Genomic DNA, 22,208 nt, shown 5'->3' with positions numbered 1-22,208 from the left:
CAATGTGGTTGAAGTCTTCAGTAAATACCCGTAACTAGACACTGTGATACTCAGAGCATTACCTCAACTGTCTGCCACCTTGAAGGACATTGTTACGATGGCATATGCACCAGCTATTAGCATTAGAACACACTAATTATTCCTCATTGCATTTAGTTATGTTATTTTACGAATGCAGAAGAAATCTTGATTTGGCATGAACGTCCATCGCAGAGGAATGATGCTGATAAGTACAAGCCTGGGTTAAGTCGCACTGGAATCAAAATTTAAGAGAATTTGCAAAAATCAGAGGGAAAACAAACAAAATTAACCCAAATATCTGGTTATCCATTTTTCACGGTTGAAGTTAGCACAACATCCGGTCCTGCCAGGGCAACGTAAAAAAGCTTTTTAAATCTTACCACACTGACAAGGGCGTCCCGTTCACTAGAGAGTTTTGATAGCTAAATTAAGCGTAAACCGATTAGAGAAGTCAGGAATAACAGTCCTACCAAACGCCTCTGCATGGCGTTTTCGGCTTCTAATTTCCGACTGTTCATGAGATCACGCTGTAACGTTATTTGTCTCTGGCCAATGGATCTGAAACATGTAGTACAGTCAAAGAAGTAGGTGAATAAAAAGAAAGGAGGACATTTAAACAGTTTTTAAAACAAACCTCACGACTTCATACCTTCCTCTTCAATGTTTTTCGGAGATAACTTAAACCCTTTGGTAGCAACATAATTTTGAAATGAAATCAGACGTTTTGCCTTCCTACATCAATAATACAGACATCCTAATCGTGTCCTAGACCGAGTCTAGTACATTTTGTTGGTCAGCCTTATTAAACATTGTTTTACGTTAATCTAATGATTGAGAATAAAAGAAAATCCTTCCCAAATTTCACAAGGGCGTACTGCACCTTACTTTCTACCTCATAACTCAACTGGGACAGGTCATCGCTGCTGTCATACTACTTATATACTTTAAAGCGTCTCCGATTCGGCCTCATGACGCATCTTGATAAGGGTTGATTGCAGATGGCTCCCTTTTCCAGTTTAAATCATCTGCGAGAAATTACTCAAACAAATAAAAAAATATAGCACGTGAGCCTTTGGCAAGCTTTGACAAAATGCTCACACTTTGAAGGCTTCATACTATTCGCAATGTACTGATTTGAAGACTGAACACAAAACACAAAGTGGCAAGGATGGCGTTTACTTTCTATATTATTTCTTCGAATTCCTTCTAAAGCAATAATGTGAAGTGAGAAAAAAACTTTGGATCTAGGTTTGAATAAATAGTGATTATGTATCTCCACGATAGCAAAATAATTCCAATAGTCTAACGCGAATCCTATGAACACGAATAATTTCTTATTTGGTGATTAAATGTCACACTCCTCAGTATTTGTTAATTTATTATTACTTTACAGTTATAAGGTAGATCCTTATTATGATTGATCTTATTATTTGAGAAGTGTGGGCCCTACAGAGGACACGGTTATGATACGAATGCGCAAGCATTGTAATTAATAGCCAGGAAGAAAGAAATTATCTCGTCAGGACCAATCTAAGGGCCTGTTGAAACATTGGGTGTATAAAATGGAGGAGCTGCTTTCACGGTTAAGTAGCGAAGTAGAAGTTTAGCAGGCAGTAATAAGGGAACAACGGAGATTGAATTAGAGAAGCTATTTGCTCACTTCATTCATAAGGAAGTCACTCGAGTTAGACCGCAACTACGAGGAAATGTTTTAAAGTAAAAAAACATTTGGCCGACAAATGAGATCTTATAGATCGTATTTTGGAAAAGAAATCGTTTGTTTTTTTGATATAACGTATGGTAATAAAATTTCTAGTCAAGAAAATCAAAACAATCAAGCGATTGAGATATTTTTAAAAAATTCATTCTTAACAATCCGTTTTTCACGAACGGATATGAAAGGTGCAACTCATATTTTAAAGCCAGTTAAAAAAAAACGGGAAGAGGATTTGACAGAAGAAAATACATCATAAAGTCTTTGAATTAGACCTTCAAAATGATTAACAAACAATTATCTTAACATTAACTCTTTCACTGTAATTCCCAGAAACCATCGTTATTTATGGCCAGCCGACTCGGTTACTTTTCACTGGTTGGGAAGTAGCCCCCAGTATATTCAGGTGGAGTCATTCTGTGAACTTCAAAAGGATCGTTTTATTATTTACCATGACTAAAGTTTTATCGCATGCTGTTTCAAATGAGGTTGATAAAATCGCCCCATTTAAAAGATTTTTGCTACCTTGAAAACCTTCTCATATCTGAAGAGCATACATCAAAGCCGCAGAGACAAATATCTACCTTATAAGATCTTGGATAGAGGAACTTTGCTGCCTTAGACGAGATCGTTCCCGTTTTAATGCCTCGACCTCATCTTCCAGATCCTGACAACGACGATAGCATTCATCATGATTCGCCTTCAAGGCACACAAAATATTTTATATATATTCGATAAAAGACAGAATTTCGCGACATTTGAAAACAAAACTTACGGGAGCTGGGATCGCAGAGTAGAAAGTTTGTGCGCAACACCCACTGGAATATTTGCCTAAAACGATTACCATTGCCTGAGTTACTACTTAAATAATGAGAGTAGGCGAAACAGTCCAAGCTAACAAATTGCGGATAAAAACTAAAATAGATGTGTACAAGAAGCTGCAAAAATTAAGAGCACATTTAACAAAAGTTGTGGAGTACGTTGTCCCATTCAATAAAGCTATCTGACTGGCCATTGTAAAAAATGAAAAAAGACTGCACTAGACGAAGCAGCATGTTTAGGGCCCCTATAGACGGTACGCCAAGCATGACAATATGCCCCCAAAGCATTCAAAATTCTTTTCTCTAAATTTCTAACAAAGTGGCATCAAAAGCCAAACTAGACACTGGAACAGTGTTTTTAGCAGAATTAAGGTTACTTAAAAATGATGCTCAATTGATAAACTCTACTGTAATACCCCGTTTGTTTAGCTCTCGGGTTTAGATTACACGGGCACTGGCACTGAAGAGCACAACCATTTGACTTCCATCCGGCAACGTGGCCTCGGACCACGCCAGCAGCCCCTCTTTACGTCGATAATACATATTCTCCCCTAGTGTTATGTCTTCTCCCATCTTCAAGGCAATTTTGATGAGCTACACTACAACTTCACCACTCGTTTTCGATTCATTCTCGAAAGCAAAAAAACCACTCCTAACGAAAGTTAAAAATGCAAAAGCTCTTTCTAAGAAACAATAATACAAAAGTATATGTTAATAAAATAAAATGTAAATGACTCGCAAATCCCTAATGTCTGCACACAGTAAAATCACAATAATAAATTAAAATGGCGCCAACGGTTTTGGTCTATACTGGTAACAATGAACTTAAATAACATCTCTCATCGAAATAGGGAACAAAATTAATTCAAAATCAACGGCTCACAAGTGTGAAGGGGACAGTGGTGTTCACCGCTTAAATGGGCAACATCAGCTCGTAGTAGACGGTTCGCGTCTAGTAAATACTGCACGCGAATGACCAGATCCTTCCTACAACACAAACACTACACTGGAATAGTAATTTAACTTTGAATAGAGCAGAAAGGTTCTGTTATAATTGATATATTACTTAGATACCGGGTTTAGTAACGCTGCGGAAATCTGTTCAGTCACCATGGTGAAGCAACAATTGCTACACAGAAACCATTTCCTGATTTCACTTGGGACACTAAACATAGAATACAAATGTAGGCTTTTTGACATCGCTGCAAGAATGAAAAACCAGTACATTTAAGCTTTCAGACTAGCATAAGGCAACCTACTAAATTTAGCGAAAGTGGTGAGTATTACCTTCCGTAAAAAGGCAGGTTCAGGACCGGCTAGTATGCAGGTGAATACGTAGAAAATAACCATCAACGAAAGAGAGGAATTAGGCTCTGTCCATGTTAACCGATTTTCGGTATGTAGGATTAAGTGAAACAGATGAATGCGATATATCAGGTGAAAAAGGTTCCGCGGCTTTCGATATAGCCTGATGCAACGACTTATTGCAAACTGTGAGGACAAAAAGTTGCGATTGTTTGTGGACAACATAAAGCATAGATGTGCTTCAGTCTACTGGCATTTGCTGTTGCTTTGAGAACTAGTTCCGTGCATTTTAGATTGCTGACCAATTGACATTTAGTAAAAGCTGGCTTTTGTATTCCAACCTTCGTTAAGTGGATTAGCACAACAGGGGTTATCTCGAGACTGTCCGTCTAATGCCTACCTCACTCTTCAAAGTCACAACTTTGTCCTCGGAAGACAATACGCATTTTTTGTGTGTTGGACTGTAGAAGCGCTTGCACATTACGAACTGTCAGGTTACCAAAGACCATCATCTCTCCTTGACGATAGAAAATCAAATGCTCGCATGAGAAATAGGCAGTTAGGAACCAAGACCGAGAGAGAACCTGGGGTGAGCAAGGGTAGTTTTGCTGTCAGAGAAAAATGCTACACGAACGTGGAATTTGTAGGATGGGAAAATTAGGTGTACTATAGTGGCGATTGATTCAACAAAAGGAATAATTTAAGAAGCAGTCTACAGCCAGTTTTTACATAAAAAAGAAGACTCATTGCCGTTATCTTGCAAAATAAAAGTTCGGGTGCCAAAAAATAAGAGAAGAATGTGTTCTGAAACCTTACCAACCCTAACTATATGATTAAGTCATCATTTAGGATTGAGGAAATTGTACAAGATTGACGTACAAAGCATTAAAATCGCTTGCAAACTTCGGGACATTGCAGAAATTTCGATTACATGAAGCATTGAAAACAACAAAATAAGAATAATTCAGTTAATGGGACCAAAATGACAGTTCCATGGCTTTACAAATCAAGCATAAAACGGGTTGTGTTTAAATTCCTTTAAAAATGGAATTTGGACGAGGTAACTAGGGCTCTTGCCAAGTTTTATTCTCACTAATCGGGAACAACAAACAATGACAAAAAGTTAAACTATCCAGTGAGAAATAAAAACGCATATTTGTATTGATTCTTTTCCAAGAGACCGTGGCAGTGCAGAAATCACAATTATTAAAGAAAGAATATAGTTGTTTACCAGAATTTAGGAGGCATGGATCGAATCTTCTCGTCATCTAACTGACGAAGAGTGAGTTCCAAGTCATCCCGGTCATGCGACGTGTTGTGAAATCTTTTACTGGTAAAACCATCTCTTGAATGATGAGTCTGTAAGTTTGAAAAAATTGATGGGTTAACGTAGTTTATGCAGTTTACAGGAGTGCTACAAAAATAGGGTACGATTAGCGATTACGTAATTTTCAGGAATCATATACTAACAGCTTTACCACGAAACAACTCGATCTTGTATTCTTATCAAGAAAAACCATGGACGACAAAACTTTGGATTCCTATAGGTATGAAATGGAAATGAATAAAGCGACCGCAAGTAGCATACATTTGCTTCATTCAGTATTCCTGGTCGCTGGTAGGCACTTTCCAATTTTCTGCGCACTCGACAATTTTCGCTTCGGCAAATACTGTGCTTGTCATTATCATCGTCCATATTTTTCGTTTCTACAATTAAAGTGGTTATAGAATGCTCTGATTTCGCCTTATATTCAAACATAAATGGTGCAAGGCAAAATATACACCAATAAAAAAAGATATGATGGACAAATAAGAGAGCAATCATAAAAATGCACCATGAACCATTATAAAAGGAAAGATTATGATCCAAGTATAAAAGCAACTTAACGAGCGAAACAGGATTGTTAGACAGGACCTCCGTAACATGACCAAGCGTAACGAATTGCATAACAAAAGTTTAGAATGAAGAAGAGAGTTGAAAAATGCAGTGATCTTTGCGAGCACTGTTGATAATGCATAAAAAACGAGAAGTCCCAGATAAGTGATAGGGTAGCTACCGCCTAGGATGAGGTAAGGAACAACGAGCTGCAGGCAAACACGGGTTAATCGATCATGTAAAAGTGGTGCAACAAAGAACGAAGATTTACATGCAAATTCAAGACTTTCCTTGAATCTCGCTGGCACCGCAGCAGTTGTTCATTCGTTGACGCTTTGATACGCTTAAACAAACAACCGCGCCTGTCTTGTGTGTTCAAATAGATAACTCAGTTTTACAAAATAATATGTTCCCAATGCAAAACCGCTCAGTTAGAGCATTACACAGCAATAAAATTTCGTTAATGCCTAAATAAGCTCGGAATTATATGGTCTTAATGGGTATTTTGGTGGCGAGCTTGTTTTACTGCACTGATAGTTTAACCGGTGAGTTCGAGACCCAGTGGGGGCATTTTGTCATGTCGAGTGTCGGTTTTGATCCTTGGAAAACTTACCATGAAAGCCCAGCAGAGCAAGACGCTATCAAGGCTCGGGCCAAATATCGGGATGCTATGAAAGCGGAGTACAGGCGTATCACAAGTAACCCCTTCAAACCTCCCATGGGTGCTATTGTAAGTAGCCGTCTATTGCTTTAATTAGTTTATTCGAACATCAAGTTATTCTTGTTTTTTAAGATTATATATGTTTCAGTTATGTCAATGCTGTTGTACTTGAGATGTTGGCCCGATTTTTATAAGGCGGTTTGTTGGTTTCACTTCTCAGCATGACCCTAACATGCAGCGTTGGTTTTCGGCTCGCGTTACCTACGCGGAGTACCTTAAACCTTCTACTCGTGGAGTACTCGTGAGCGCTGTGTTTTGTGGCATCTCCGCTCTAATTTACTATGCTTTGGCTCGCCGCAGAGTGAGTTTAGTGGCACCTTTTTCCCATTTTAGCTAACTATAAATATTAAAATATTATTTTTTTAAATTTTCCATCGTAGGATAAGCTGTTTGGCGAAATTACCAGGGGCGAGGTCGACTACAGGACTCGTGCATTGACCTACAATCCCAAATAACTTTTTCGTAGTTCTAGTTTGTAGTTGCTTCCCAATTTCTATGTATAGTGAAAGGACACAGGTATATGCCTGTTTTAAATACGCTTTTTTATGCACTGTTCGTGCATAACTGCCACCCTCGGGACAACTCGTGTTGCATTGGAAGAACCCTGTGGAAATCCAAAATCTTACTTGCTATGCTTCTTAGCTGTTATAAATTAAGTACTTTTGTGGGATTTCGTTGGCTGGTAATTTTTGTGAAACGTTGGCAAATTCGTGAATAGCCATTACCTGTCTTAAATGATCCTTCTAAATATTGCTTATTTCCAAGTATTGCTTATTATTAACAATTTGGATGTTGATAAATTTTGTGAATGCTTGAGTTTGGCTGCCGTTGTCACAAATCATTATCATGACCTCAGATCTTTATCTAGACAATTTTTGGAAAAATCGTGATTTATTTACAAGCATAATGGGATGCTACTTACAATAAATAAACAAGATTGGGAATGGTTCGCAACGTTGACGGACGACGTGTTTTGGTGACTAAAGTATGGCTCACGAATGTGCGTGGTACTCTGAAGCTTAGGTGTTTGCCATTCAGGTTCACTTTATCCCACTGATATCAGGCGAGCGGATGTGCCATGGGGCATCGAATCATTTGGAACTACCTGTTGGGGTGAAATAAACCAACAGGGACTAGAAACGGAATTCGTGAAGAATTATTTGAAATCGGCTAAACTAGAGCAAGACGAAGAATGAGTACACGACCCTCATATTATTCCATGGCTGTATTCTAGATTTTTAAAAAACCTCCCTAGAGCTGTGTAGGTCATCTTGTCTTATGGATTTGTCCATATGTTCGAGGCACTCAACATTCCACTTTTTGCGGATAAGAGAACTTATGCATTTCGAAAATTCTTATTAAGGCTCTGCGCTGTTGAAATAAACCCTCAGAGAGACGTATTTTGGTCCGACGTAGTACACGGCGCCACTTTGCGTTGTTCTCTCACTAAAAAGAATCCCCTTCCATCACTTGGTTCCCAAAGTTGCACTTTGGGTTGGATTTTTGGCAATCTGTCCTGCCTCGGATCCACATTATAATTAGCAACTGGGACTGGCATCTCCGGTTGGGGCGTTGTTACCGAAAATATCGCAGGCAGGGCAACTCTAGGTCCCCTAGTTCCAACGATCTCTCCCTTGGGGGGGTTTAATAGCCCACTACCTAATTGACATTCATCTAGAAGAGCATCCTGAGCCAGAGGGTCAGGCAGATTCTGTGGACGCAGAACTGCGCTCACAACGACCTCATAGTTTACGTATACCGGCTGACCTCTCAATACACTGGTCCTGTCACATGGGGTGCATTGTGGTGCCATCATCCGTTGTACGGCATTCGAATAGTCCAGCCCCTCTCCGTAAATTTCGTAGTCTTTGAAGATGGGATATTGATGGGGCTGGTCCGTTGGTGTTCGTGAACATTGATTTGCTATATTCTCCATTTTGTGCCTGACGCAACTATGATGGTTGTAGGGGTCTTTCTCAAACGTCTTCTCGTCTACTGATGGCTCAGGAGTTCTAATCGAAATGGGTGAATTGCTTGTCAATATCTTTTCCACAATCCCTTGCAGTGTAGAAAATGCCGGTTTGTGTCTACCGACGGAGTATTGTACAACTTCCTCATACCGTGCTGGTTGTTGTACACCGTAGAATAGATTTGGCTCGGTCGGCATATTCAGCGTGAATGCTTCCGCTTCAATTGGGACACGTGGACGAAGTTTGTGAAGCTTATCGCGAAAAAGGTGGGCATACTGGGCCTCCACTGGCCAGGGATTAAGTCGACACCGCAATCGCAAATTTTCTGTCTCTGGTAGAACCGGCATCCCCGCTTTGCTATTTTCTGCCGTTATTTCCCGCTTACAAATTGAACTTCTCCAAACTCTATTGTTAATCGTTGCTATTCGAATGTATTGGATAACTTCTACAGTTATCTGCTGTATCACTCTGCTAGAAATGTTGTATATCTTCATGTTTACATGGATTGGATCACCCGGAGCGTAAAAAATCTTATCCAACTTCGCAGCTAGTGTAATCACTCCAGCATCGGAACATTCTCCCGGTACCACGGCTAAGCAGTAGTTGTTTAAGACTTGCGGTGGTGGTTGGTGATGTAGACTAGCACTCAATGGAAGAAAAGTCAACTTTCGAATCTTCAGTTCAGCTAAATCTTTCGCCTCCGGACTTAGTGCGTTCGGATTTATCGCGTACACTCGAACTGACCAGTAAATCCCACCCTTTGGACGTCTTTTGTGTCGTTGGCGCCAGGGATATGAATCGACATGAAAACAGTCTTTGAAGGATTGCATCTTTAAGTCAATTTTCTTGATTCCTCGATAAGTTTCAATGGGTTGGCGTGGGTGCCTGATTCGTGGAAGAATGACAGCAGTTTCGGGACTAGGCTCTTCGAGGTCGCTTTCATCATCACCTTCATGGAAGCCATAAATAGCGTCAAGGTGGAGTTCCCTTCTGTTCTTTGGTACGGAGTGTTTACCAATAGGAGATGGTTTGTTGGACTTGAGCATGATCGAGTCGGGACCACTGTTGATATCAAAACGGAAAGGAAAGTTGTAAGTGACATAAGGCAAGTCTGGATGCTCCGTACACTTTGTAGCTTCTGTAGGTGGAACGAAAGTGTGTTCCATGCGGTTGCCATATGCCTTCCCAGGTAAAACACCTGAAGACGTGAGATTTTCAAATTTCAAAGGCTTTGAGGCACAAGGACCGCCCAATTTTTCATACAGCTGACGAAGATCTGCACTGTATTGATGTAAATCTTTTGGTGGAGTGGCAAAACAGTTCGTTGTATCTTCATCGCAGAGAGGAGGATTCAATGTTACTCTTGTGGAGAAGATAACATTGTCATTTTCAAAATCAAACGCATCCAACTCGGTCCGATGGATAGAGTACCGCGCTTCCACTTCGGCATAAACTCTAGATTTGTACTTAAGCATCCAGGGATTCACATGAGCAATACCTTCAACAATTCCGTTATTCTCTGGGCGAAATTCGGGATTCCAGGCAGATCCGGGCTTATCGCTGCATTCAGAAGGCTGTGGTAACTTCTGTGTATGCTGCCTCTCGTGTTGGAGTTGGTAGCCTGACCAGTAGTCCCTGTGAAGGAGGTAAAGTCCCACACTTTTACAAGGAGATAGCTTTCGCCACACGGGTTTAACAGTTCCATCACGATACAGTGGTAGTCGAGAGTCTCCGGGGTCAATAGCCATGCTTTAGATCGGCTTCAACGTCGTGGTTCAACCACCCACACCACTACCAACCGGGGCTGTTTAAACGACCTGGTCGATACGTTGGAACCTCGCGACGGTGAGTTAGGGATGGCTAAACAACGCAAGAAGGTTTCGAGGCTGGTAATAAGGAGTTCATAACAAACTGGAGAGTCTTGCTTTTTTCTGAAGAATTGGTAAGGTGAAACAACATTCTTGCGCACATCTACCGGGGATAATTATATGTTGACAAAGATAACTTAACCGAAAGAAGAAATCTTTCATACAGACTGCAAAGGGATATGTAGTGGTTAACCTATTCAAGATTCGGTGGGCGTATTTCCAAGCCTTATTCATAACTCTGACTTCTGTAAGCTTAGCTTAACAAGGTCAGTGGCGGGAATCTCCGAGGAAAATTCACCACGACAGCCCAGAGGTGACGTATCCTCCTTAGAGTTGTGCTACTTCTCATTATTGATTTGATGCAAGCAATTGTTACGAACTGATGAAATCACGTCACACATATGTGACGCCGATGGTGGACGTGGCAGTCTAAATGTAAACTGTACTCATCCGATTTTCAACTTTTTCACCTCAAAGACTAGCCTCTAGTAGTTCACTTTCACCACTTTCACTACAAATAGTTTCAGTTTACAATTATGGGGGTTATTTATGGGAGCGAAATCTTTGGAACAGAAAGCCCTGAACCATCTAGCAAGGTAATGATATTCTAGTTGCCTCTGTTGCATCGTTTGGGTCATAGCAAACACATTCAGAAATAACTTCCCTCAAAGAAAGCACAATTCGAATGAAAGTCGCAGTTGGAAGTGAACAGCATTTTTACAGTCCGAAAAGCCACTAGAGCTCAAACTACGTGTCAAATTTGACTTCTGTTGAAGTCAAAGATATTTATCTTCGTTTAGTACGATTGCGAAGTCCGTTTAATTCAGAGAATATAGTCATATCTACAGGGAGTAATAAAATCCACTAGCACTTCGTGGGGATTAAGTGTCTTAGATCACTGCCCTGTTTTTTTTGGAACCTTCCTGTATTCTAGGCGTTGGACCATTTTTACAGGCTGTAAAGGCGTTCACCTACGACAAACAAACCGTCAAAAAACTCATTTGTTACAACCTCCTTATCAGCCGCCACCATTTGGAATATTTCACCATCTCAAGGCATGAATGACCCGCTAGTATGACGAAAGTATGCTACTTGATAGTAAGTTAGGCAGTATATTCCACACGTGGGCCGGCTCCATAACCCACTGCTACCAAGCCCATTTTGCCAACTGTCAACTCCTGGAGATGACTCAGCCTTTACAACGCCCACCTCAACTTTACTGTCTCCTGTTTTAACTAGTTAGGTAAACGAATTACGCTTAAAACGACAAAGGCAACTTATCCAGGCCTCCCATGCACATCTAAGGCGAATTCTACTTCTCAAGAAGTAAAACGAAAATTCCGTGCAAAAACATGCGTACACAACTATTTCGGGTCCAAACACAGATGTTGGAGCCAAAGCGCCATGCAAGTCTACAAAAAGACCTCCAATCGCAAATATCCTACAATTGAATCCTACCAAGGTCATTTTTTCTGTTAGCAAGCAGCTTTAAAATGCCTTCAATTCTGGTTTACCAACTTTAAAAGGAGTTTTTACTAATCTCACTGCCCATTGTTTACGCCAAACACAGAGATTAATCGCTTTTAAGACAAAGATAGGTTTAGATACATGCTCCCTACTAGGTTCAAAATATGTTGCCCCACACCTAGAGATAAATCAGATCTCGAGCCAAAGAAATACATAGATATGTACGCACTTTTCAACCCAAACGTCCATGTTGGCGCCTGAGTACAATTTTGCCCGTCTACAGTTTCACAAAAAGTGTCCCGAGCTAACTTCAGCGCTGGGAAAAGTAGGTTTGCAGAGATAGAAGTTGGAGATGGAGCCATCACCGGAATGAGGCTTTTCAGTAGAATCTTGGTCCATGGACTTCGTTGTATCACTGGGCTGTTCCTCCGACTCGGGCAAGGACTCCGCCAAAAGAGCGGAGACGTAGGGTCTACTCGAGGGCTGGGGCAACAGAACTAGGAAAGTAGACGGGTAAACCGATAGGAAATCAGTTGAGCCGTTCGACTGAGCTGGTTGGATAGGCAGGGTGTTGGGTGGCAATAGGTTTATTTACAGTAGATATCAAATCCATTTTAACTTACACTGAGCATTGCGTTGTTTGCAATTAAAGAAAATTTAAGACGCAACGCAAAGCCACAGTCAAGAAAAGGTCGGTACCTGCTAACAGAATTAAAATCAAAGTCTAACGCGGTGTTAAAGGGTGAAATCTAAGATAAAAAAGTTAGCGGACATTAGATTGCCAAATCTAATGAGCCGAGTTTGAAGTCGGTTATGGCATGAAGCCAAAAAATTAGTTGGGGTGTGAGACCATGGGGTTTGCTTTCAACAAAAAGGCCTTGCAGCCAATTGAAACAGTAGCCCCCCAAAAACAGATGAGGAACACTGTGTACCCAAACGGGTAACTGCTTGAGTCAACATTACAACTGTTCAGTTGAATAAGCAGCTTTTTGTGAGGAATCATCCATACGAAAACAGTAGCATTGTGGTTGAGTAATACACAAGAGTTGACTGACAAGCGTAATTACCTCGTTTTAACTCAGATACAAGCGTCGTTTGCTTGAAAAAGATGGATATGCGTTGAGGTATTGTTAAAAAATTGCCAAAATTTTAGAAGAAAACTACCTGAACACAAGCACTGACTTTAAAACTACACATACTGTGGTTTTGCCTTTATACTGAAGAAAACTGCTATTAAAACGACTTATCAAGATGGCCTTACAAAGTCGTAGTGAAAATAGAAGAGCATTCAGCCTCAACAAAGTGATTGACATAATATTCATCTTTGAACGCATAAAACTGGTAATAAATTTATATTGGAAAGATTTTGTTCAACTTTGACTGAACACCATTTACAATAACCAGAAGTAAAATCCCCACAATCACTAAATAAGCTTTATACATAAAACGAACCAGAAAATGACAAACGCCTTGTCAACAACAAGCCTAAAGCCAGTACCAACCCAAAAAGTGGGCATCATTTTTAGCATATTACACATATATACAAAATGAATGGTCACAGTAGCATGAATTCGGTACCTGCAGTGAAATTACGAGCAAAACAATTGTAATTCAGGACAGTTCCCGCACAGCTCACTACAAATTACTCGAATGTCAGCGATGGATATTGTAGGAAGACTCAAATAAAGATGCCCTGCAGACACTTATCAGTTAGGATGAATTCGCAAACGTTGACATGATTGCTTTGTCAAAATCTAGGGCTAGCCAATTTTATTTATTGCAGTAATATGCAAGAAACTAACAGATTCAACTAAAAAAAAAAATTAAAGCAGCAGAGTAACTGATAACACACAATGGATACTTTTGAACGCATAATATTAAAGAAGCTCTTTTCTAAGGACCAGTCAAACTGAGAAAGCAACGCATACCATAAAAGTAAGCATCACTTTAGAAAATGAGAACAGCCACAGAGTAGTGTATTTACAGTTAGGCAAATAGTTGACTAACCACAAATAATGAAGTACGTCAAAACATAATCGAAAATAGGACATTTGACTGAGCTATTTACTGAAAATCTTAATGGCAGCAGAATGTAGTTGACAGTGGGTTTAGCGGGAGAAAAATGAAAGGGAGTAAGATAGACCACAAAATAAAATGCTGCCAATGTCAATCAAAGCCGCCAAAGTAAAAGCAGTCGTGCTGCTCAAAAAATGATCCCTGATACCAAATAATAACAACAAGATTTACAAAATTCAAACCAACCGCCAGAGTGAATAGCAAACATATACGGTGTGTAGCCACCATCACAGCCCCTACATTTAACCAGATTCATATAACACCTTTTTTCCTATCCAGTCTACTTCATTTTAGTTTAATCAAATGCGACAAAGGTACGTAACTTACGAACCAAAAAAGAAAATCGGAGCATCACATGCACGTGACGTTGGTGACAAACATGTCAAATAGTCCATTTACAATGTCTTAATGAAATCACTTACTGGGAAAGGATTCCCGATCCCCCGGAAATAGATGATCCACCGATTGTCCAAGTGACACATACGACGTTAGCGAGAGCTGCATCTGTCTGCGCTGATCAATCACCTGTCGGCGCAAACTGGCCAAACTCTGGGCTGGCGGGGGTCGCGTAACCTTAGAGTCCAGGTACGTATGTGGTTCGGGTAATGGTGGGAGGAGAAGATGCGCAGGGGCCTTGGGAGCGGTCTGGGTAGCAGTCATACCCGCTGCCGCGCCCCCCGCAGTAGGCAGAGCTGCTGCACCGGACCCCACAGATTTGACGGCGTCGGTGCGAAGACTGACAGTGCAGGGGATAATTGGCGCTCCACTTGGACCAATCACAGGTTTACAAACTACGCCTCGGGCTGGGTCACCTAGAGCAGCAGCTTTAAAAGACGAATAGAGGTTGGCAGTAGAAAGACAAGTAATGGAAGACTTCGTGTTTAGACACACAAGCAAACCATTCGATCTCCAGGATGCTACTAGAACCAATTATCAGCTCAAGAAGTGCATCGTAGGCCAGGTCGCCTGATCCGAACGCTTTTGACAGTATTAGAGGAAAGGGTACGGCCACTTATACTACATTAATTCCAAAAAGGCAAACGAAAGGTTAATGCTTTATTCGCCTGTATAAGTAATGACCTAAGAGGGTAACTTCGGAAAGTGAGACCCTTTGTGACTGCCAAAAGCCAAGAATTATAGGTTACGTGACAAGGTAAAGCTGCGACAAAATCCGATCCAATTTATTAAAAAGAGCTTTGGCCTTCGACCGAAGCTTCCACTGTGTTCAATAGGCAAAATATGTCCACCGTTAAATCACCAGGTCTTTGGCTCTACTTTCCAAAATGGACATAACATGGCCACTATTTAAGTCGATTATATCAGCTTGCTAGCTCAGGATCTTCAAGATATCCATTACAAAGTCGGTGCTTAGAGCCCTTCGTTGTTACAAAAGTAAAGTTGTTCTTAAGGAATACTTACGTCCATTGAGTCCGGGCATTGGAAAGTGTCTACTTTGCTCAAATATTCGGGAAATCTCGAAGCCGAAGTCAACGAATGCCAGCACCAAATCATTCAGAACAATCTTCGTCCGACTCGCTGCTTCAGCGTAAGCAAGACTCTTTGTGGCAAGTGACTCAAAGACTGTAGATTAAGAGACAAATATTGTTGCTCAGATTCAAAAATTACGGCAGGAAGGAAACTTACATGATTGGTATAGTAACTCACATGATATGAGCAGGTTCGTCAGTATTGGAAGGCATGGCTGCTCGATATACTGGAATCCACACTGACGGGACACAAAGCCAACTAGAGATTCAAGTACATCGACAATACCATGTGGTATATCCGAATGTACAACAGGACGGGAGGGAATACCAGACATTACACAAAAACCACTCACGAATAGCCCGGAATTAGTTCGAGAAATAAACCAAAGCAAGCGCTGTTATGCATTGTTATAACAAATTAAAAAGTTTTTTAATGCCTACCATAATTCTTTTCCAGGAAATTATTCTATATAAAATTTATTAATTTTGGCATGTCGACCACCGGGCAACATGACCTAGATCATCGATAGGCGTCTTGTAGCGTGTGGTATGGGCAAGGTAGGTAGCCATCAAGGCTTCTATGCTAGTCGCTACTTTTTTTTCGCGTTTAGTGCATAGATTAGATTTATCAGTGGTTCACAGTAATGCGCTATCACTTATTTGCTCTAATGGTTTTATACACTAATCTAACTGCAGAATACCAAAGCGAACGATGTAGCAACTCCTGTTCATCGACAAATTGATATCCTCTATCGTCAAGCTTACAGCTGCATCTATCCGCTTTTAAGCGCATCTAGTGATTTTGAGCGTCAGATGAGTTACTTCATTTGTCGCCGATGCGTAAATCAAATGCTCCATCTGGCTAAGAAATCGCGCGTTCGTCTGTCCCCGGTAATGCGTCGATCAATCTGCCGCGGCTGCCATCTCATCCTTGACTCCCGAACAACTGGTCGTCTCCGGTTCCACAAAACAGGGATTGTGATAATCTGTGATGTCTGCGGAACGCGAAACCGAACCCCTCTTCAACCCAATGCCTCCTATCGGCCCTCATATTTTGAAAGAATGCTTCCCGATTCCAAAGTACCTACTGTTGAAATCAATGATAATAAATCTCCTTGAGCTACGACTCTTCAATTTCTGCTTCCGAAAGAACTAATGACTTGCTTACCCTTAATATTTTGGCAACTAGGTGATGTTTAGGCATCTTTTCCATCAAGCCCTCAGAGTGCCTCGAAGGCACTCCTCCACAACACTTACATTTGACCCAAAGCATTTAGAGGTTCTGGTTTGTCCTCTCAGTAAGAAACCGCTCATGTAAGTCCCTCAGCTTCGTTACGCTTGTAGACTAGACAATGAAAGGCAGCTCCTCATAAACGAAGAACTTGGCCTAGCATACCGCATCATCGACGGAATCCCCAATCTCATCCCTGAAGAAGCCTTGACAGATTTCTAATTTACCACCACTCTCTTTCTGTGCATTACTTACCAGATAATAGGCATGTCTCCCATACATGTTTTGGTCCTTCAAGTTTTCATCAATAAGGCAGTTCATGGGCAAGCATATATTTTTAAAGACTCCATTCCAAGCGACTCAAAGGATGTGTGCAGAGTTAAATCTTCTTTTCTGCTATTTTTTCCGCCTCGTCCTTCGGTTGGTCTCCAGCTACGGCCGGCTTGGCGTTCTTCTTCCCTTCATCCTCATTCCTCTCGCTCTCTCGATTAGCCAGTTTGTTGTTGATCAGATCGTGCAGGGCCAAAACCGCTCGCATAACGGAGGCGACATAGATGACGAGCATTTGATCGTTCGAAGTCATGTTGAGGGATCGTACCATGTCTTGCAGGCGCACGTCAGGAAGGAGGTTAAACATGTCCTGCAACTTATACATCACCTGGTGGTTGATTGGAATCTGTTTAGTGGTGACCAGCTGGAGGTACTCCTGAATTTCTTCCAGCTGACGAAGCATTCCACTCAGACCACTGATCTTAGCGTCAATTCGTTGCGTCAAACTGCCCAAAGAGGAATCCTTTATGTCCCTTTAAGGGAATAAAACGGGGAAATTAGCGGACAAAATATGAGAACTTTAAAAGCAGTCTATATTCTACAACCTTAAGAGGTGCTCCACACCAACTTCCTCAGCTTCTTCCGCGCCGATTTCGGAGAGGAGGTGATCAAATGTTTTTGTCGTTGGAGTTCCATCCTTTAAAATGTTAATTCACAAAGCAATGAAATACCAGCAGAGTGGAACCGCTAGCGAACTATTTCACACAAGCTTAGATTCGCGTCCATGAGGTTTGCGTAAAATGTTCGTCAAGACCCGGATCAATAGTGACTACCGCTGAACGGGTTTGGAACAGAATACTTTAAGTCTCTTATTATCCGAGTTTAATCCGACTCATATGTAAAAACACTTTATTTTAAGCATGCCTACATCGTGGACCTCCTCGACTGCGATATAGGCCTCAGTGGGGATTCCGTCGCTTTCATTCGTTTTAACGTCAACCACAACAAGAACTGAGTTTGACGTATACTTTCGGAAAAGTTCATTGATCTTGATGTCATTTGTGCAAAGTTTTGGCCCGGAGTGGTACCAACCAACGATGCGTTCACGAGCTAAATAGGATTAGTGCGGTTAAAAGAGACAAACCATTCACTTTCTTGAACATTGAAAACATATTCTCAAGATAATCATTGTCAAGGAACCAAACATTCGGGTCCGTTAGATCCTCCTCGAAGGGAACTAACGAGTAGTGGGAGGCGTGGTTCACATACCTGCAAAACAGTTGCTGACGTCAAGGGTACTTCCACGCAACGCACCTAGTAAGACACCCACAACGCGTTTTTGACCTCCACTGATTTTACCCACTCGATTAAAGTGATCAACGACACCAAGCAGAACTAGAGGATGAACAGTCACCTTGGATATTTTCGGGTGGTCGGCTTTTTTTGCCTTAATTTCATCCTTAGGATCAAATTTCATCTGCACATCTGCGGGCTAAACAAACAGTATGATTAGAGTAGATGTGCGAAAACCATTTCAGAGATTAGTAATTAAGAGTGGATTTGTACACACGAAAGGATAGTATTCGTAAAACGAAAACCAATCAATTCGTGGAGTATATTGGGCGCATTATCTTCATTAGCAGGCCTGTGTGCTATACAATAAACATTAACGTGGAAGATTTTGGTTTAGAGATATAACGGATCCTTTAGCAGGTGTCTAAATTATGGCAGGAAATAGCAGATTTTGTCTGATCTGAGGATATGTGAGTGATAATGCTTCGGTAATTGATTTTAGATGGTATGACTTAACAATTAACCCTTCGTTACCATTTCAAATACTAGAATTGGACCGTGCACATGGTTAGCGAGAAAGTTGGTTTGCAAAAAAAGTAATGTAATTAATGAAGTGTGCACTCTGTTTCTAACCTGAGTAAACTACAGTCAATATACTAAGTCGTTTCTTGGGTAGATGTGGATTGTACTTCCGCTCTGTGGCATTGCCTTTGGGCAATTATAGTGTCCTTCCAAGCCCCCCGTATGCTCAGATGTATGTTTTTTTACAATGTGACAAAGTGGTAGCAATTGCAAGCAGATTCGTTTCAGGAGGCAGTTATCCTGCTGATTGCGACTAAATAAAACACCTTAGTGGCACAGAAGGAGATAGTCTGTAAACATTACTAAGAGAAGAGTTAAAACTGATACCAGCCTTTTTGGCATTTGTTGCAAGTTTGTGTTTTGCAAGAAGGTAAATCAACAAATAGAGCAAAACCATGCTTGAACGACTAAAGCAATTTCATTTTCGAGCTGCCTGTGGTGCCTACGTGAAGGTGTAAATTGCGTGAACAGGCAATGCAGCCTCTAAGTTCCTACTAGCTACATAAAACTTTGGTTGATGGATGGCTGGTCAGCAGTGAAGTGGAAAATAAGTAGTAAAAGGGAATCAATGCAATCTAGTAGTCCTTGATTATGCTTTAAGTCTCATCATTTGTTAAATGCTCAAGCTTATAGGCTAATTCTCCTTTGATTAGCAATTGATATAGAAGCTGGTGATGTTTGGAGCAACGTTTGAATTTAAAAATTTCGATGACAGTGCATTTCTCCTCCTTATCATAGTTCATGAATAGGAGCAAGCTCCAGATGCATCGGCGATGTTAGGATCAAATACTTTCTCATAGGCAAGGAGATTCAGTGCCTGTTGCTGCTGGTTCACCGACTACTTTATGGCGGTCGGCGAGAAAGGAAAACAAAGGAGGGGCCTGGGAAAACTATGAAGTGTACGTATATATGTAGTATGTACGTAATGTATGTGGTGATATACCACTTTGCTTAGCAACGTAGTTCAGCACTCAGTTAAGTGGAATATCAAATAAGTACATAATGCCATTGTAATTCTTAATTCTTCCAAATGAAGAATGTGAACTGTGAATGCATTATTTAGTCAGTTTGCTTCAGATTCTGTTCCCAAGATACCCACTTCAATGGCTATTATCCACGTCGTCTGCTATTTTTAAATAGTATGGGAAATGCTGCACTCCGAGTCATCCTGACTGTCATAATAAATAGCATCAGCGCGTAGGAGGATTGACTGGAATGCTGTGGGTTTGGCCGGAAAGTCACATTAGAGAGGGGAAGTACAGTTTATAGATTTCAAGGTGTTCGAATAATTAAACAGATACTAACAAAAATTACTAAATCACTTTAAACCTTCTCTAATTATTCACACCATGACATATGCACATTGCAATGATTTGCATCCACTATTGTGATATCCCAATAAATGTTAGCAATATCCATTATGGTTTTGAAAATTTCCCATTCTTATGCTTTCTTTACGAATTAATGATTGGCTCTTTACGCACAATTGCATAAAACGCCCATTGCTCTAATTTCTTGCAAAAAGAGTAAAACAAAACTAGGGTTTTGCCTAGGGACCTACAGATTAGGACAACAATATTCGGTTTTGCTAAAGCCGTGTTCTCTACTTAAAGGTCCTTGTTTTTTGCACTGCTCTTCAATGCAGCGCTTCGCGATAGTATTCGGGCAGAATATGCATTGTCGATGCACAAAAGGGCTTGGGGCTACTAACGTGGCCCGTAGGCCAGGCCACCCGGCAAAGGTATAATGACGGGGCCCCTGAATAACCCGTTACCAAAGCTCGGACTTGAACAAACAATCCAAACATTACATTCACATTTCTAGTGTTCATTTAAACAGTCTCAAAGCAAGTCCTTTAAGACTCTCCATTTATTTGCTGTCTCTCATAGCACTACTTACCTCGAATTCACTTGATATTATTATGGAATAAGTATAAATCATACGGCAAATCAAATAATTATGAAGCTTTTAAGTAGCTGAGTTAGTAAAGAGATTGACATATCGCAAAGATGGGAAGGAATTAACTCTCTCTACTCACGTACCTATCCATGTGAATGGACTAACATTTATAAAATGACCCTAGATTTGATATCATCAAATGTATACTTTAAATCGCTTGTTGGAATAGAGGTTTCCTGTGTGCCTTTGTGCCGTCTTAACAAAACCGCCTTCTGTGGATAAGTTCAACCATTCGAATAAATATTCCACGATACTTTTGCAGAGGAGAGAAATCGAATCCAACTCGGGTCATAATTTAGATGAGCTTTTTTTAAACATTGACGAAATAGAACTGCTTACAGTATGTCGATGTAAATTGTGAAGCCTGGATGCACGAAGCGGAAGGGCGGAATGGGATCGTAATGAATAGCCTATAAAATTCCCTTTATTAGCGCCAAGCATATTGGCTACGACATTTCACACAGTATTGCGCTTCCAAATTCCATTAGTTATTCTTTCTCATTTTGCCTAATGGAGAAAATGACTCAATTAGTCACTTCTACCTTATGAGATGCCCTGCTAGCACCAATACCATGTTAGTTAATTATATTACCATTGTTTCTACTTTGTGGATCTCTTCATAGTACCCAAATACCGCTGTGGTGATAGACAATACGCCACTTGAACAAAGGCTGATTGTGAAGTTTGTCAATTTTGCCGCAAATTCATGCAAATGCGTAAGGGCATTTTTAATCTGCTCCTGTCTAACTTTAATTCTGCAGTTTTTTAGAATATCGGTAGCCGAGAAATGCCATTTTAGAAATGGTATGCCTGAAATAGAGTTCGAAGTTTTATAACTTATCATCAGTTATGCTCGGAGAGGAGTCAGTTTGATGGATACACGTCGTAGCAGATGCTAGCAAATAAATAAATAACCAATAGAAAGCCAGAGCAGCATTCGATCTTTTCAAAAAAGACCAGATCTGATCTATTTTTGGAAGCAGAAAGCAGAAATATGATAACCATTCCCATTACCAAGTAGTCTACGTCGCAAAAAGGTGCTATTCGATGCTTGCATTTCGTTTAGCAGTAGTGTTTGAGTCTTTCCTGAAGGCAAAAGAAGGCATAGTACTAGGGCGAGATATGTAATGGCGGCGTACGAAGGCCTGGGTGGCTAATGCCATCGTCCAGCGGAATTACAATTGCAGAGCCTTAAGTGTCCACGAAGCCACAACGAAGAATTAAACGGGCAATCGAAGCATTACACAATCATTCAAGCATATGTTAAAGTTTGCAGTACATATAGGTCTATGCTCGTCAAGATTTCTAACATCGGAAATAATGTCAAAATCAAGGAACACAAAGTGATGAAAATGACTGATAAACGAAAGGGCAATCTTTAAACTGCATACAATACATATTTAAGTTCCAACCACAAAGATGTCTAAGTAAAGATGAAGAGCGGTAGTTAGTACAGCCACGTTATTTGGTTAAACGCTAAAATATTCTCGAATGTTTTACTTTCGGACGGTTATGCTTTCTCGATAGAAAGCACCACTGACCATTTT

General features: G+C 40.7%; 5 protein-coding genes across 5 annotated transcripts; 2 read left to right on the top strand and 3 right to left on the bottom strand. All coding sequences in view use genetic code 11, as the record gives it.

Annotated features, from left to right (window-relative positions):
• Window positions 1–6,233: 6,233 nt before the first annotated feature.
• EGR_04686 (hypothetical protein) lies at window positions 6,234–6,913 on the top strand (the record flags this gene model as incomplete). The annotated part of the gene is made up of 3 exons (XM_024493935.1): window positions 6,234–6,467; window positions 6,619–6,759; window positions 6,839–6,913. 3 exons carry the CDS (start codon window positions 6,234–6,236, stop codon window positions 6,911–6,913), a joined length of 450 nt encoding a protein of 149 aa, XP_024351688.1.
• A 932-nt stretch (window positions 6,914–7,845) lies between these two features.
• EGR_04685 (arrestin1) lies at window positions 7,846–10,176 on the bottom strand (the record flags this gene model as incomplete). The annotated part of the gene is made up of 1 exon (XM_024493934.1): window positions 7,846–10,176. One exon carries the CDS (start codon window positions 10,174–10,176, stop codon window positions 7,846–7,848), a length of 2,331 nt encoding a protein of 776 aa, XP_024351687.1.
• A 1,872-nt stretch (window positions 10,177–12,048) lies between these two features.
• Window positions 12,049–15,661, bottom strand: EGR_04684 (Transcription initiation factor TFIID subunit 8; the record flags this gene model as incomplete). Its single annotated transcript, XM_024493933.1, has 4 exons — window positions 12,049–12,260; window positions 14,262–14,663; window positions 15,259–15,420; window positions 15,505–15,661. 4 exons carry the CDS (start codon window positions 15,659–15,661, stop codon window positions 12,049–12,051), a joined length of 933 nt encoding a protein of 310 aa, XP_024351686.1.
• A 214-nt stretch (window positions 15,662–15,875) lies between these two features.
• On the top strand, window positions 15,876–16,779 carry EGR_04683 (Protein preY; the record flags this gene model as incomplete). The annotated part of the gene is made up of 4 exons (XM_024493932.1): window positions 15,876–15,884; window positions 16,023–16,406; window positions 16,516–16,640; window positions 16,671–16,779. The coding sequence occupies 4 exons, from the start codon at window positions 15,876–15,878 to the stop codon at window positions 16,777–16,779; spliced, it is 627 nt and encodes a 208-aa protein (XP_024351685.1).
• A 157-nt stretch (window positions 16,780–16,936) lies between these two features.
• On the bottom strand, window positions 16,937–18,304 carry EGR_04682 (26S proteasome non-ATPase regulatory subunit 7; the record flags this gene model as incomplete). The annotated part of the gene is made up of 5 exons (XM_024493931.1): window positions 16,937–17,360; window positions 17,433–17,524; window positions 17,756–17,937; window positions 17,972–18,064; window positions 18,097–18,304. 5 exons carry the CDS (start codon window positions 18,302–18,304, stop codon window positions 16,937–16,939), a joined length of 999 nt encoding a protein of 332 aa, XP_024351684.1.
• Between the last annotated feature and the right edge of the window lie 3,904 nt (window positions 18,305–22,208).

Source organism: Echinococcus granulosus, assembly GCF_000524195.1.
Source record: "Echinococcus granulosus chromosome Unknown EG_S00030, whole genome shotgun sequence".
Lineage (NCBI taxonomy): Eukaryota > Metazoa > Platyhelminthes > Cestoda > Cyclophyllidea > Taeniidae > Echinococcus > Echinococcus granulosus.
The sequence above is the reverse complement of the archived record's forward strand: the minus strand, read 5'-3'. Positions and strand labels throughout refer to the sequence as shown.